At 30.5% G+C, this 14,876-nt stretch overlaps 2 protein-coding genes across 6 annotated transcripts; both read right to left on the minus strand.

Annotated features, from left to right (window-relative positions):
- Positions 1 to 1,684: 1,684 nt before the first annotated feature.
- LOC105426117 (popeye domain-containing protein 3) lies at positions 1,685 to 10,312 on the minus strand. 4 transcript variants are annotated; one of them, XR_016139025.1, is made up of 11 exons: positions 9,851 to 10,311; positions 9,485 to 9,592; positions 8,870 to 8,982; positions 8,196 to 8,463; positions 7,694 to 8,061; positions 5,686 to 5,843; positions 5,471 to 5,573; positions 5,191 to 5,331; positions 4,888 to 5,053; positions 4,011 to 4,290; positions 1,685 to 3,529 (listed from the first exon to the last, which is right to left on the minus strand). XR_016139025.1 is itself a non-coding variant. In XM_011637197.2 (9 exons), the coding sequence occupies exons 3-9, from the start codon at positions 8,416 to 8,418 to the stop codon at positions 3,462 to 3,464; spliced, it is 1,227 nt and encodes a 408-aa protein (XP_011635499.1). In that variant the 5' UTR covers positions 8,419 to 8,463; positions 8,870 to 8,982; positions 9,851 to 10,309; the 3' UTR covers positions 1,685 to 3,461. The 4 variants fall into 4 exon arrangements, 1 of the variants encoding a protein (XP_011635499.1); XR_967725.2 differs by lacking the exon at positions 9,485 to 9,592 and having other exon boundaries at positions 8,196 to 8,478; positions 9,851 to 10,312; XR_967724.2 differs by lacking the exon at positions 9,485 to 9,592.
- A 158-nt stretch (positions 10,313 to 10,470) lies between these two features.
- On the minus strand, positions 10,471 to 14,780 carry Rpn5 (regulatory particle non-ATPase 5). Of its 2 annotated transcripts, none has more exons than XM_011637200.3 (8): positions 14,521 to 14,780; positions 13,705 to 13,886; positions 13,392 to 13,628; positions 12,898 to 13,002; positions 12,615 to 12,796; positions 12,322 to 12,546; positions 12,092 to 12,248; positions 10,471 to 11,315 (listed from the first exon to the last, which is right to left on the minus strand). In XM_011637200.3, the coding sequence occupies exons 2-8, from the start codon at positions 13,867 to 13,869 to the stop codon at positions 11,025 to 11,027; spliced, it is 1,362 nt and encodes a 453-aa protein (XP_011635502.2). In that variant the 5' UTR covers positions 13,870 to 13,886; positions 14,521 to 14,780; the 3' UTR covers positions 10,471 to 11,024. The 2 variants fall into 2 exon arrangements, with proteins under 2 accessions (XP_011635502.2, XP_011635500.2); XM_011637198.2 differs by having other exon boundaries at positions 14,484 to 14,780.
- Between the last annotated feature and the right edge of the window lie 96 nt (positions 14,781 to 14,876).

Here is a 14,876-nt window from a genome sequence, read left to right on the forward strand (position 1 = left end):
TGCCGAGAAAATGGCCATATTTCTTGTTATAGTTTGTTAACATGTACTCGGTTCATATCTATATATTGTTTAACAAATTGCCTTGAAAATTAGGAAATTCTTAGAGAACTTTTTTTTCAGGAGTTTGAATAGACATCCTGATCCTAATGTATGAGTAATAAGAAAATATTTAAAATTTTAAGAATCTTTTGCATTTCCAAGCAATTGCGATTCTAAATTTTGAATAATAAAATTTAACCCTTAAGTGAGCACGCCTCCCGGCCGAACGTTAGTGAGCGCGCGGCAGCGAGTGCCGCATCACAAATTTATTATTTCGGAGTTATAATAATTGGATAAATAATTAAATAATAGTCATAAAAATAAGTAAAATATATTTATAATTAAATATAATATTAAAATTTAATTGTAATATTAAAATTTTGTGTCTACTTTCTTATAAAAATAAAAGTTTGGTTAGATGTAAGTAGAAAATTAAAAATATGATAATTGTTTTAAAAATAAAGACATCAATTTAAAGTCAAACATGGAAAATAACAATATTCTTATAAGATAATGATATAAAATAAACTATTAAAATCAACTAAAAAATAAAAATGAAATAAAATCAACTAAAATAAATTATTTCTTGTATGTCAACTTCCTCCATCTCTCCAAGTATTTACAGAATATTTCTCAATTTAGGATATTTTTAAGACTTATGATAGGAAACTTAGGACAGGATTTGAATCCAGAATGTCTCTAAAATTGTTTCAAAATTCATATTGTTTGAGCTTTTTAAAACATAACTAACTCTAGCCTAAAGAGATATTAAGCATTAATGTGAGTAAAAATAAATTGTGAGAAATGGTTCAACATCTCGCATTATTATAATTATCTATATAAGCAAGATTTTACTTACGTTCTGAGGCACGCGCGGTATTTCGTGCCGCGAAACGTGTCTTACTGATTTTAAAATGAATAAAAGGCTAACCATTTAATGGGAAAAATGCGGCAGTTTCGCTGTCTTATGGTTGAGATGTTAAATGAAGAATACAAAAGGTAGATAATAGAAAGAAGACTTGTGACTATTATGAATGATTTTTCAGAAAAGTAAATTTTGCGGCGTATTTAGTGCCACGGCGTGCCCAGTTAGGGGTTAAAGATTCTTATTGATATATTAATTTATCAAGCCTTATATTTTTCTTTTTATTATGCAGTTCTGTAGAATTTCGAATTTATTAATTTCAACGTTACATAACATGAAAATAATAAAAATATTGAATTTTAATTGACAGTAAATATTTATATAGGTTATATTATTACAATTACCTGCATCCTTTTCAATTATGCAACAAAAAAAATGTGTTTTGCTAGAACCGAATTGTTTCTCTTCTTCCTGTTACTATAATGGATTTAAATAAAGTAATGTTTCTCTTATAAAAAATTTGCAGAGACATTAATTTAGATTTGGGAAGACAGTAGAAGATCTATTTTGAAAAATAAATAGTATATTTTCCAGCTTCTATACATTCACATTATGATATTTCAATTACATAATTGAAATAATTAAATCGTATCTTTGATTCCTCGGTTTGATTCCTTGATTGTTTTTAGATTCCATTATACTGCTTTGTATATTTTATGTATGAAATATTAATATACTAAAGAAAAAGGGATGAGACAAAGATTTGTATAATAAAAATCATTTGTATTTTTAAAACTAACTTTCTTTATTCGCACTGCCACTTTATATGCATTCTTATTGTATCCAATATGATTTAATTTCTTCAAGCTCTCATCAACCACTCTCTCTTATCTCTAACTATATACTAAAAACAATTTTTCACGTACAAAAATAATCATAACAATAAGAAATAATAAATAACAAAGATTCAATAACTCACATTCATAGAAAGTAATAAATCGTCTGTTTTTTATATATGGATTATATATGCAAAAAACGTTAACTCTTGTGGTCCTGTATTTTATGTTTATACATATCAAAAGATGTTTCTACACATTTCATTTCATTTACTTTGCTACATAAAATGATATCTTCAGTTCAAAATATCATCACGGATATGAGGCATATGTATATGTAATGGAGAATAATTGTTACATTATGCAATAAACTGTCGTTAATATCCGAAATAGAATATGTTACATGTGTTGTTCGGAACTATGACTTTACATATAAAAAGTCTTCTTAAAGTATGTATTATAATTTTAAGGATGTAGGAGCGTGTTATTGATATTTTTTAACAATTTTCTAATTTTCAATATGACATTTCTAAAGATTGAACAAAGTCGTTTCCAAAGTAATTATTTGATAGTTTAATTACCGAGATATTTTAGCCATCAGAAGCGATTTTTGCTTTGAAGCCTTATTATCTCAAATATGATTTCTGTATTTTTTTTCAATTTTAAGTTATTGACATTTTTTAGACAATTTCCAACAATCTGTTTTATGTAACATGTTTTACATCTTAAGGTATTTATTTTCGCTTATCCAATTATACAAAAACAATCGATACCATATGCACTGTTCACAAACAAACAGAGCAATAATGAAATAATTAAATTTGTGAGCATAATTATAATGTTACTTTGTAGCAATCTGTAATATTTTAAATATCGAAAGTTATATGCATGATTCGGCGTCTCTAATAGCGATATAGCGATATGAATCTCGCAACAATGTTCTTTATATCATACTTTGTAATGTTCAATGCATTAATAATGGCGTAACTTCTTATGCCTCTTTGACTTGTGAACATCGGTTACTTAACAGTATCATAACATAGATCTTCAAACATGTAATACAGCAACATTTGGAGAATCTACTAGATACATTGGATAAATATGTCATATAGCATATATAGTAATATATTGTACATATTTTCTCCATGGAAACATTAAGAAACATTAAGGAAATGTAAGTAAAAAGGCACTATTTCTGGGTATGGGAAAGAATTAGTTTCTTTAGGCCTCCCTGACTATTTCTCAAGTACCATTGCGACATCACAGAGCTCGCATTAACAGAAGTTACGCCGCTGTATGTCACCCTCATTTTTTGTTATCCTTGCATACACTTACAAAGTCTTGATCTATTATTCATTCACAACATACCGAAATATCAAAGTTATAATCATAAATAGCCGCACTTTAAATTCAATATCAAGCATACCCAACAAATATACTGGAAGCATAAACTTATTGATTAGATTGCTTTATAAACTAGAATGGAATTCATCATACTCTACAAAACGATGGAATTTTTTCTTATTATCGCATATGGTTGACTAGCCATTGGGAAAATTATTAATTGGCAAGAAAACGTTCAATTTTTTTCTACGCATAGTTTCAATATGCACATTATTTAGTCACAATGAATATCAGCTTGCTGTAATTGCGTTATGTAAAAACACCGATGTTATGTTATATTGACTGTCGAGGATGACATCGATTTAATAATTTTTCCATTAAACGGGTGTTTCATGATCAGTCTCTTCGATTCTTCCCAATCTCCAAGCATTCGGGTCTCCTGCCGCTGTAAATTAAGAAATTTTTTAAATTGTTTTTAATCATAATGTAAAAAAATTAATTTTGAGAAATAGATACGTTTGAAATAATCACATGTTATTACTATAATTTTTTTTTCTTATATAGAAAATTTGTAAGAATCGTTTTTATAAAGAAAAAAAAATTTTTATATTTTTAAACAATATAAAAAAAAAAGAAAAATGACACGCAACTACCTATATATTTAAATACATATTATTTTCTTTTTAGTTAGTATTATAGTGTGTATATATATATATGTGTGTGTGTGTGTGTGTGTGTGTGTGTGTGTGTGTGTGTGTGTGTGTGTGTGTGTGTGTGTGTGTGTGTAAATGTTACTATTAGTTTTCGAAGTTAAACAAATTTGTAGAAACACTGTGTGCTTAAAACATAACTGGTCTATGGATATTGCTTTATATATATTTAGATTTATTACATATAAAAATTTTTGAAAGCATAGAAGAACTCACCTCTTGGTACAATATCCAGGGAGAACAGTTAATGGAATTACACTGCGACATTTGTGTAATATATATGCATCCATTGCAGGAACATAACATGTACATCACATATGATTTTTGTGCTAGAGTGTTGCACGATCAGTAGGATAAGGATATTACAGTGAAGTCTGCACGTTGTACGGTATAGGGTGTGGGAGAAATGTACAAGATGGTACACATAGGTGGTTTGTATGATGAAGGGTGTTATTCAATATTTCTTGAGTTGTGTACAGCAGCGGCATTCTCTCTTCTATTTTCGAAGCAAAATCAAAGTAGATGCAAAATTATAATAAAAGTGCATATAAATAAATACGAGAATTTATAGTATGTATAAAGCACTATACATTACTCCATGGATATAAAAAGACATTATAATAAAGCTGTATTACTTTGAAATAGAAAGTATACGACTTATAAAAATGACAATATAAAATTATTTTATGAAACATCAGAGAAAAATTCTAATAACATGATAAATAAGACAATAGTTATATATAATGAGTAAAATTATACTTATATTACGTAAAGTCGTGTTAAAATAAGAATATTACAAAAATAAGAAAAAATCTGGATGCATACAAAACATGCGCATGCTTGAATAATGTGAGAAATGTGCATTTTGCTAACTATAGGAAAGAATTACCGACAAAAATTTATTAAAAATATACAGTATAGATATAATTTCCTTCATTTTAAGAAACTATATATCCTAATATATTAAAACATAGCAATGAAAATGGAAATTCTAAGTAATAATACAAAAAGAAAAACATACGTATTACCATACGTATTTTTCGATCGAATCTTGCAAGTTTTCAATCCAAAAGTAAAAATCGCAAATACGTACCTTGAAGTTGACGACTGATGAGAGCAGTAATGCCTTGACTATCACCAGTCTTTTTTACAACAAAAAGTTTTGTATCAGCATCATTTTCTAAGGCTCCAATTCCACCCAGACCGATTATTTGTCCGTTCTGCTGCTGATGACTACTAGCAGCCATTGTTTCACTCACCTATCATAAATAAACATTACAGAGCGATACAATATTACAAATATTAATTTTTTATTAAATTTAATTTTATAGTTCAATAAACAATATAGCATAAAAAACATTATTAATTTAAAAAAAGGTAATAAAAAAATTAATACCTGCATTAATTTCTTAACTACGTCTCTGCCCAGAATGTGATCAAACACTGCCTGCAAGAATTGATCGCTAATTATGCTTAACTTTAGTTTGTCTCTATGCCATAACAATATCCTTGATTCTTCCATAGCTGTTATTGACACCTATACAAAACAGAAAGTGATATCAAATATTTATATCAATTATATTGAAATTATCAAATAAGAATTTGAATTATATCAATAATAAAATATATATATAATAAAAAATACCGCAGAAGAAAGCTTGATATAAATGATTTACCTGGAAATATTCGTCTGTCGAGACACCAAACCATTCTGGAGAATCTAGGAACTGATGTGGGAAGACAATATGCAATGCTCTCCCATTTTGTGAGACAACTAGTCTGTAAAGAGAAAGAAAGATAAATATAATTTAATAAATAACTCTATAATTTAATAGATAACTCTCGCAACAACAAATATGCCTAGGGAATTTAAATAAAAATAAGGTCTTACTTCCCCGACAGCACCAACGATAAAGAATCGACTTTGGTCACCTTTTCTTGTGCATAAACTTCTTGATACTTCAACTGACGAATGACCTTCATGCAATTTAATACTTTTCTGAATTGATGACGAGACACCCGTAATGGCTGGAATACTGCAACATATACCTATATAAAGGAAGACAATTGTAAATATTTTCATTGACCAACAATTTCAAATGAAAAAATAAATTAATACATTAAGGATTTCAATTAAAACTTTATTGATATTATTTGCATTGTTAGTATATCATTTGTTATTGCATTATAAATTGTATTGTTAATAATTAGGAATAAGTTATACTATAAATAGAATAGATAATTGATTTCAGCATTAGATTTCATAATACATCTTGAATTCATAAAAGATTAAATAGACATTGCTTGTAATAACAGTGCAGAGATAAATCAGAAACCTATATATAATACAAATGCTGCAATCAAACAAGAAGCAAATTATATAGAAATCACATCATATATTTAATTATACTACAAGAATTTCTAAAGCATAAAATTGCTTATTTATGAATATATTATAATAATTCTAATTATATATATATACATATATATATATACACACACACACATACATACACACGAATATAAGATTTCCACGTAGAGTGTTCAGCATTACAGTCCGCACGATTTTTAAGACTTTCAACGCGAGAGAGAGAGAGAGAGAGAGAGAGAGAGAGAGAGAGAGAGAGAGAGAGAATATGTTGAAAGATGAATATTTATTTGTTTCATGTAATTTACAATTTACAAGCGAAATTTAAGGCTCCTGAGTAGTCCGCGCCATATTGGAATCGTGACGTAGGCAAGAAATAACACAATAAAGTTTATTACGATAGTTTTGCAAATATAGATATTTGATTAAAATAACATCTGATATGGCTTTAAGATACTTGTGAAAATGGGCGGCTGCTATCCTTTCCCTTCCTGGTAGTCAATAAATAGCTATAAAAGACACGTGAAATGAAGCCTGTTTAGGCAGAAAACATACGATTTGACAGCTGTTAAAAGAAGTGAAAAAAAAAAATGCTTTTACATGTCCGAAGATAATCTTAGTTGCCGCTCATTTTTACGAATCTGATAAGTACGTAAACACGTCACACCTGCACGAGAGACATAATAATGAACATAATAACGAAAATAACCGTAATAAAAAATTTCGTTGCTCACGTCACTTATATAAAGATAAACGAGGACAAGAATAAGATGAACAAGAATGAATGAGCTTCTATTTTTCACTACGGACGGTACGTCGCTACCGTCAACGCAGAGTTCCTCGCTGAGGACTCAGAAGCCTCAAAAAAAAATTTTTTTTATAGAAACTTAAAGTTATTTTGATTTTTTTAAAGTAACACCATGGAATTTTTTAAATAATATTGTAAGAATTTTTAAGATGAATTCAATGTATATCAGTTTTTATTGATGTTTTATTGATTTATACAAATATCCAAATTACTTGATTCCTTCTGTAACACAACGTTTTGCTTTCTTTAATAAATAGCAGTTATTATACTATTTAGATCCAAAGTTATTTATATAAATTATAATTTTTCTTTATTGATAGATATTTATGATGAATATTATGTGCTTACAATCTGGAAACAGTTTAATGAACAGCTTTCAATATTGATATTAACATTTCTAGTCAGAATTTATAAGTACCATTATTAAAATAATGTTGCAAATTTGATATTTAATATCAATTAATATTTCCGATAATCCATTGAATTCATTTTAACGACTCTTTCAATATTATGAAAAAAAAAAATGCATTTTTTTTTAATTATCCGAACCGTCTTAATCGTGCGCATCATTATGCTGAATAACGTGTGAGTACGCGCACGTGTGTGTTGTGTGTGTGTGTGTGTGTGTATATTAATGCTATGTATTACATTTCAAATAAGTTAGTATGTTAATTTTTTAATAATTAATATTCCCACATCATCATTTTCTTGATCTTCGCTTACCTCTTCAATTTCTCTTGTGAACTTGATAGGCCTGAGCTTGTAAAGAAGCGTGCATACATGGACGAAGTTGATGGCAACAAATAGAGCATTCCAGAGAGCAGCATCCAGCCAGCAAGCTATTGTCCAGCCCCACAAAGCAAGAAAGGCACAGCCCACGAGTAGAGTGCACCTTAAATAGAGTACACCATGTATGCCGCTTGGTGCAAGGTGTGACAATAGGAAAAAGGCATTTGCGAGTTGAAAGTAGATGTGATTCACATAAATTCCTTGATAGGGTTGGCAGGTAAGAGCTCCGTACAGAAAGGTTGGAGGCACTATCGGCGAATGAGGATAACCGGATCCATGGCTGACCACTGACAATCCAGTACCTGTACAGACACGAGACCTATACAATGTATTTTGTCACTTTGACTAAAATGATTGCAACTCGAAAAAAACAGAAAAAAATAAATTTTCGGATTATGCATAGTGATCTCAAGTGCGATGAAATTATGAATTGTACCCTCTCTATTGTCAGTGGTCACATTCCTGCATTCGTCGTTCTCATGATGTGCCGACGCTGGTATCGATATCTCCGACGTGACAGTATTACGAGGGACATTAGATGCAGCTGCATTCGTTAAACTGGCATCAATGGTGATGGAGGTCCAATACAGGAGGACGACGAACGAAATGGAAGTACCCCAGCCTATTCGGCTTCCTATCAGGTCGAAGCAGATCCACATTACCACCCCCGCATTACCACCAAGCTGGACTGTATTCGTTTCGCTCTACAATAAGTACATCTGTTTATTTTATTATTATAAATTATATCATAAATAATGCTATATGAATGCTATCATCTAAAATGTAATCAAGTTGAAATTACATATTTTTTTAAATATTATATACTTTTTTCAGATAACATAATATACAAATGTGCTTATTACATCATACAAATGGCATGATAAATTTTAAACACACACACACACACACACACACACACGCGCGCGCGCGCGCGCGCGCGCACGCACGCACACACACACGCACGCACACACGCACGTATGCATGCGTGAATATAAATGTATATGTACATTTAATTGTTAGTTTATATAATAATTCATTTATATTTATTTAAATATAAATTCAATAAGGATAAATTTTATAAATATACAACATACAAATATCATTGCTCACATTTCTGTCTTACTCTCAGCTAAAATTGGAACTGGACGATGAGAACCATCTTGACTTCAAATCAAGGAAGGATATTTGCATTACCAATGGTTGTGGGAAGACAATATCAACATCTGCAATGCATAAATATCAGCTTGAACAATAATGTATATAAAGACTGCAAAAGAATTAAATGTTTCACAGAGGATGTTTCTTGAAGTTATAATAAAATAATAACAATTTTTTTTCAACCATATCTTTATCGATACTAAAACAACTAGATAAGATTACTCTTATCGTCATTATTAATAAAATTCTTTATAATTATTTTCAATTTAAAATTTATCAGTGAAAGGTGATACAATAAGTCACTTTGAAAACTAAGATTTTAGTCTTGAATCCTAATAAGTCGTTAAATTAGCACTATTTGTATCTCAGATTATTAATCTCTTAAGAGCGAAATGTCTATGAATGAGACAAAAGACTTCTACTCTTGCACATCCAATGTATCGCACGACATTTCAAACGCAGAAGACATGCAATAACATCTTTTGTTGTGATTCTACAATGCCGAATACATAAGAAGGGAATACGAGAGATGACGCGTGTTGATTCGCATTCATTTTTACAACGTACCGAAACAATTCAAATCACCGTGGGAATGATTTAATTCAGCTTCCACGATTCCGTTTTGCATGGGACACATTCGCGATGCACATGTGATGTAGATGACTTCTTGACCTGCTATTTTATACAAGCGTTTTCGGAATAACATTTATCTCTGAGAGCTGTCAGAATACTCAATTTCAATCCACGAGTGCCGTTCAAATTTACGAACTTTCCGTCGTCGTCGAAAAATAAAGGTGGTTTCACCATTGTCATTGTCATTGTCGGTCGTCGTCGTCGTCGTCGTCGTCGTCGTCGTCGTCGTCGTCGTCGTCGTCGTCGTCGTCATTGCGACGCGACGTTATTAAGAGTATTCGAAATCAATAAATAACTTACTCATGGAAAATCGGCGACGGTGGGGGCGTACGCAAGGCATACAGATGAGAGGACGAACGATGGTGTGACGACCGTCGCTCGTGAAGGAAAGGAATCCGAGGAAGTCGTCGACGCTACCGCTGGACCGGCCGTAGTCGCCGGGAGCGCGAACGGACGCGCGTTACGTTGCGAAAACAAACTGAAGGAGATCGCTTCCTGCCGTTGCCGTCACCGTTACCGCTGCCACTGCCGCTAGTGCCGCTGCTGCGTTCGCGCACCGCTTGCTCGATCGTGACGAAACAGTGACGAAAGTGTCAAACTAGCGCGGCGGCCGCAGTTGCAGCTCCAACTTTCAAGCGACGTCGCGAGTTCGAAATCGGTCAGGGGCGAGGGAATGAAATGCGTTGGATGGAGGACGAGAGTGGTTAGTGATGGAAGGGCGACGACATGTCGTTCAGTGAATGTAAGCTGCGCGTTCGATCATGCGCTGCTGTAATCCGGATTTAGAAAGAGAAGTTTTGATAGATTCGCCTTCTCTTTCTAATACAGAACATTACAAGGCACATGTGATTGGTTCTGCCTCTCCCATCCTATTTTTACGAATCTTAGATATATGTAATAAAAATGAGATATAATTCGTGTTTTTATTAATGTTAAAATATTATTATTATTAATTACTAATATTAAATGTACAATTATATTTGTGTTTGACTGAAGAAATATGAATGGCTAATAACTATATTTGGAAATTTTCTTATATTTTATATGCAATGAAAAACATACACTTAAATTTAATAGAGCAATTTGTAACGCACACGAGAGCATGTACGCATGTTTGTGCCGATATGTGCATGTAAGATAAGAATACACGCACATTTTGTATTTATACGCACATTGTATATTAAAATAAATATTTAGAATAAAGATTTTTTGCAATTCATACAGCTTTATCCATATGTAAACATTCTCCATGTTGAATAAAAATTATATTTTAAATATTGTTTATAGCAGCATGCTGTGTACATGAATTACATGTGTGGCAAGTAAAAGGAATATAATGATTTACAATTCAAAATCATAATTCTAATTAGTCATTTCATTAGTATGAATCTGTTAATAATAATGTACTATCATTAAATGAAAATAAAAATATATGTAATGCAAGAGATACATCAGCACGTGACATATACAAATTTTAAGATTGTGCAACGGCTAACATTTCTTCCTGATGAATTAAATGTGTAGTATGATTCACAAGACCCATCAATTTTGACAACGATGCTGCCCACGTATCTAAGAGAGCAGCCGGTTCTTGTGTACCAGTAAAACGAACTACACCAGCTGGACGATCTGTACGCGCACTGATTACTCCAGTCTCCACTAAATTGCAAAGACACGCTTCTGTTTCTTCAGTCGGAAGATCTAATAATTCAGCCATGCGAGTTAATGTAATCTTAGTATAATATTTGGCCATAATCCTTATATTCTGGAAAAAAAAGAAAAAAATAAATGTTTCATACGCACGCGCGCACGCACGCATATACAGGATGTCCTAAAATTACCAGAGAATCCTTTTATGAATGGATTTGTCTTGCTTATCTGTGATTATTTAATTGAAATTATACATAAGAAATAATATCAAGCCTAATATCAAGCAATACATATATACATCGAATTATCAAAACTGTCAAATAAAGTATGTCATGAGCAGTCATCTTTACTACCATATGATATAACATATTTGAGCGCGCGAAATCTAGTTGCCATAACTGGTCAACTTTTTCGTTTATAATTTGAAAAGTATTACAGCCTCGACATTTTTGTATTAGGATTTTCATTTTAGAATTTTCTAAAGAATCTGTTCATAAAATGTCCTCAAGTAATTTTGGGATATATATATATATATATATATATATATATATATATAAAAATATAAATATAAATGTTTAAATATTTTTTTATAAACGTGTCAATATAATAAATATGGTGTTCACCATCATATTTATTTATTTATAAAACATCAAATTACATTATTTAAAATTGCTAAGCCAATTATTCAATAGTAAACTTTGTATGAAAATTATAATTTAATCCAACAGATATATAATTTCAATAATTTCAATTCCAATTCACAATCGTCAATTTTTAATATATAATTTTCAATATAACTTAACAAGAATTTTCAATCCCATGATATAACTTAATATATATTTATTAATACTTATATTTCAAATTCTTAATGAATATAAATTATAAACTTACATGTTCTACAACACGATTTCGTAGATCTGTCCATCGTTTACATCCTTCCTCAGTTGAAGAAGAAAAAACTTCAGTTAATCTGAGATCCCTTTCATAAATTTCACATAATCCCGACCATTTTATTAACTCAGGATTAACAAATAAGCGCAATAATTCCCTATAGCAAATTTTTAATCCATTATTTTCAGAGACAGATATTTTAAATATTTCGAAGCAATCATAATTATTACTTGTATGTAGGTATCTCATCAAGAAGCTTATCAGCGAGTAATCTATGAGTTAAATCAGCCTGTTCAGGTTCATGTGGTGCAAGTACAAGATAAAGAACTGCTCGAGAAAGTGCAATATGTCTCTTTTCCGAATCATCTCGAATTGCTGGAGTTTCTAGTACTGCTCGATTATGTCGACACAATTCTAAATGCCAACCCTCATGGCGTGCCAATTCCATCATTAAACTAGATATGTAATATGATTAGCAAAACTATTATATAACAAATTTAGATAGAAAACATAATATACATACTCGTAATATTTTAGTTTCAATTCCTGAGTTTCTTCATCATTTTCATCACTGAAGAACTTAACATTAATTTTTTTTGCTATGATTTGAGTTCTCATGAAATCTTGTTTTGCTAAACAAAGTCTCATTTGTTCTAAAATAAGAGAAGCTTTTTCCCGACGTGACATACTTCCATATGTTTCCACCTATTTAATATTTTATTTAATATTATAATCTTTATAAATTTATATAATATAATTTAATATAAAATTTTATAACTTTTATTATTGTTATAAATTATAAGTACCTGTAATTCAAGCATTACAGCTGCAGCACCTGCAATATCTCCTTCAGCTTCTTTTATTTTGGCTAAACGATGAGTAAGCCTTGCTCTTTCTACTTCTACATATATCTTTGTAAAAAATTATAAAGAATTTTAATATAAATTATATCTTATATGTGTGTGCCTGTATGTATGTACGCACGCGCGCGCGCGCCACACACACACACACACACACACACACACACACACACACACATTTTATAATTAGTATATTAAAATCAATAAAATCTCGAAAAAATTTATCTAGTTATGTGGTTAGCTCTTATTATTTAAAATATATAGCTACTTAAAAATATATTAAAACAAATCAATTATATGACTCTTGACAATACAAAATATAATCGTTTCAACCTTTAAGTTTTAAAGACTTAATCATAAAAAGTAGTGATTTTTTAAAATAATTTGCAAATAATTTTTAGATTGTATTAATCAATTTTTTTCAATGAAAATAAATTTACCTTTCCTTCTGTAACCGAACGAAGAGTTTCTATTAGTTTTACCATAGTTTCTTTGTTAGGCATTTTGTCTATGTAAGTACAACATTCTTGAACCATTTTTGTAACAGCCTGTTTAAGTTGAGAACGTCTTTTTGATAATAAAATTATATGTTCATTAAGAGCTGACCAATTTTTTGCTTCCAAACAGATTTCAACTATGGCTACAAGAAGTCTGGATGTTGATGCCATATCAGCACCCTATATAAAGAAGTTTTAAAACAAATTTTTTATATTAATATATGTGAACATTTTTTTTATTTATAATATACTTAACAGTTCTGGTAAGTTTTTCTAAAGCCAGTAATTGATCCAAAGCATCATGTAGTTTTCCTTCAGAAGCAAGTTTTTTGCATTCAGGAATTTTTGTATCACAAGTACTACTATAATCTATTTCCATTTTCACAAGTTTGCCAGAATTGTCCATTGCTGCTTCTGTCATTTTAACCGTTTGGCAATCTATAATTATACATGCATAATAAAAAAAAAGGAAAAAATTTGTCATTATTTGTAATCATATATTACGACTGCAATTCACAGTGCTTAAATATTTCAAAGTATAAATTTTTTTCCCAATTGGTCACTTAAATACTTTATAGCACTAAAGCTGCATCGAGAAGCATGTTACTAGCTCTATCGAATCATTTTCTTAATTTACATCTAAAATAAAGATACATGTGATAGCGCTAATAATATGCTGCTCGAATACAGCAAAAGTGAATTGCCTGTTTTAGAGGTTAAAATATTAAATGTAAATTATAAATACAAACATGTTTGTCAAAATGCACGCAAGGATAATAAATATGAAAGAAAAAATTATCAAATGCATAAAATACAAAAATTTTGATCATAAGATAAAAAAGACATTATTGTATATTTTGTTATTGTGTAATGCACTATTTATTCTCAATTATTTAAAAGAAAATAACATAAGATATAATAAGATTATAATATTTCTAATAAGTTCGTTATCAATTCATTAGAGAATATATATTACTATTATTTTGTTGGCATATTACTATTATTTTTGTTATTTTTTGTATAGATATTACTAACCAAATCCAATTTTGCTTGAATAATGACATGTACTGACCCACTGCTACTACTACTACTACTCTTGCAATATGGCCGAGGCAACCAGTCGACGCCAATACAGACTACAAGTCACGAGTTGATGTACTGATCCAAATTGTTGGTCACGATTGTTACACCATAGATACGCTAAGAGAAATGAAAGCTCTGTATATAAGATGGACAACAATAGAGACACTAATATGCGTTCTTTTATTCACTCCGAGTACTGTCAGTACGAATAGTGTTCTGATAGAGAGCAGTGCACTCCGAAAATACTGCCTTGAATTCTATGACGTCATTGATTTAACGTACTTCCTGTTGCGGCTATTGCAACCAGCGAAGTAAAGCAATTAGAGCACAAAGATGGCTGCTTTC

The sequence above is a fragment of the Pogonomyrmex barbatus genome, unplaced genomic scaffold, assembly GCF_055798465.1.
Source record: "Pogonomyrmex barbatus isolate J1 unplaced genomic scaffold, ASM5579846v1 scaffold2, whole genome shotgun sequence".
Lineage (NCBI taxonomy): Eukaryota > Metazoa > Arthropoda > Insecta > Hymenoptera > Formicidae > Pogonomyrmex > Pogonomyrmex barbatus.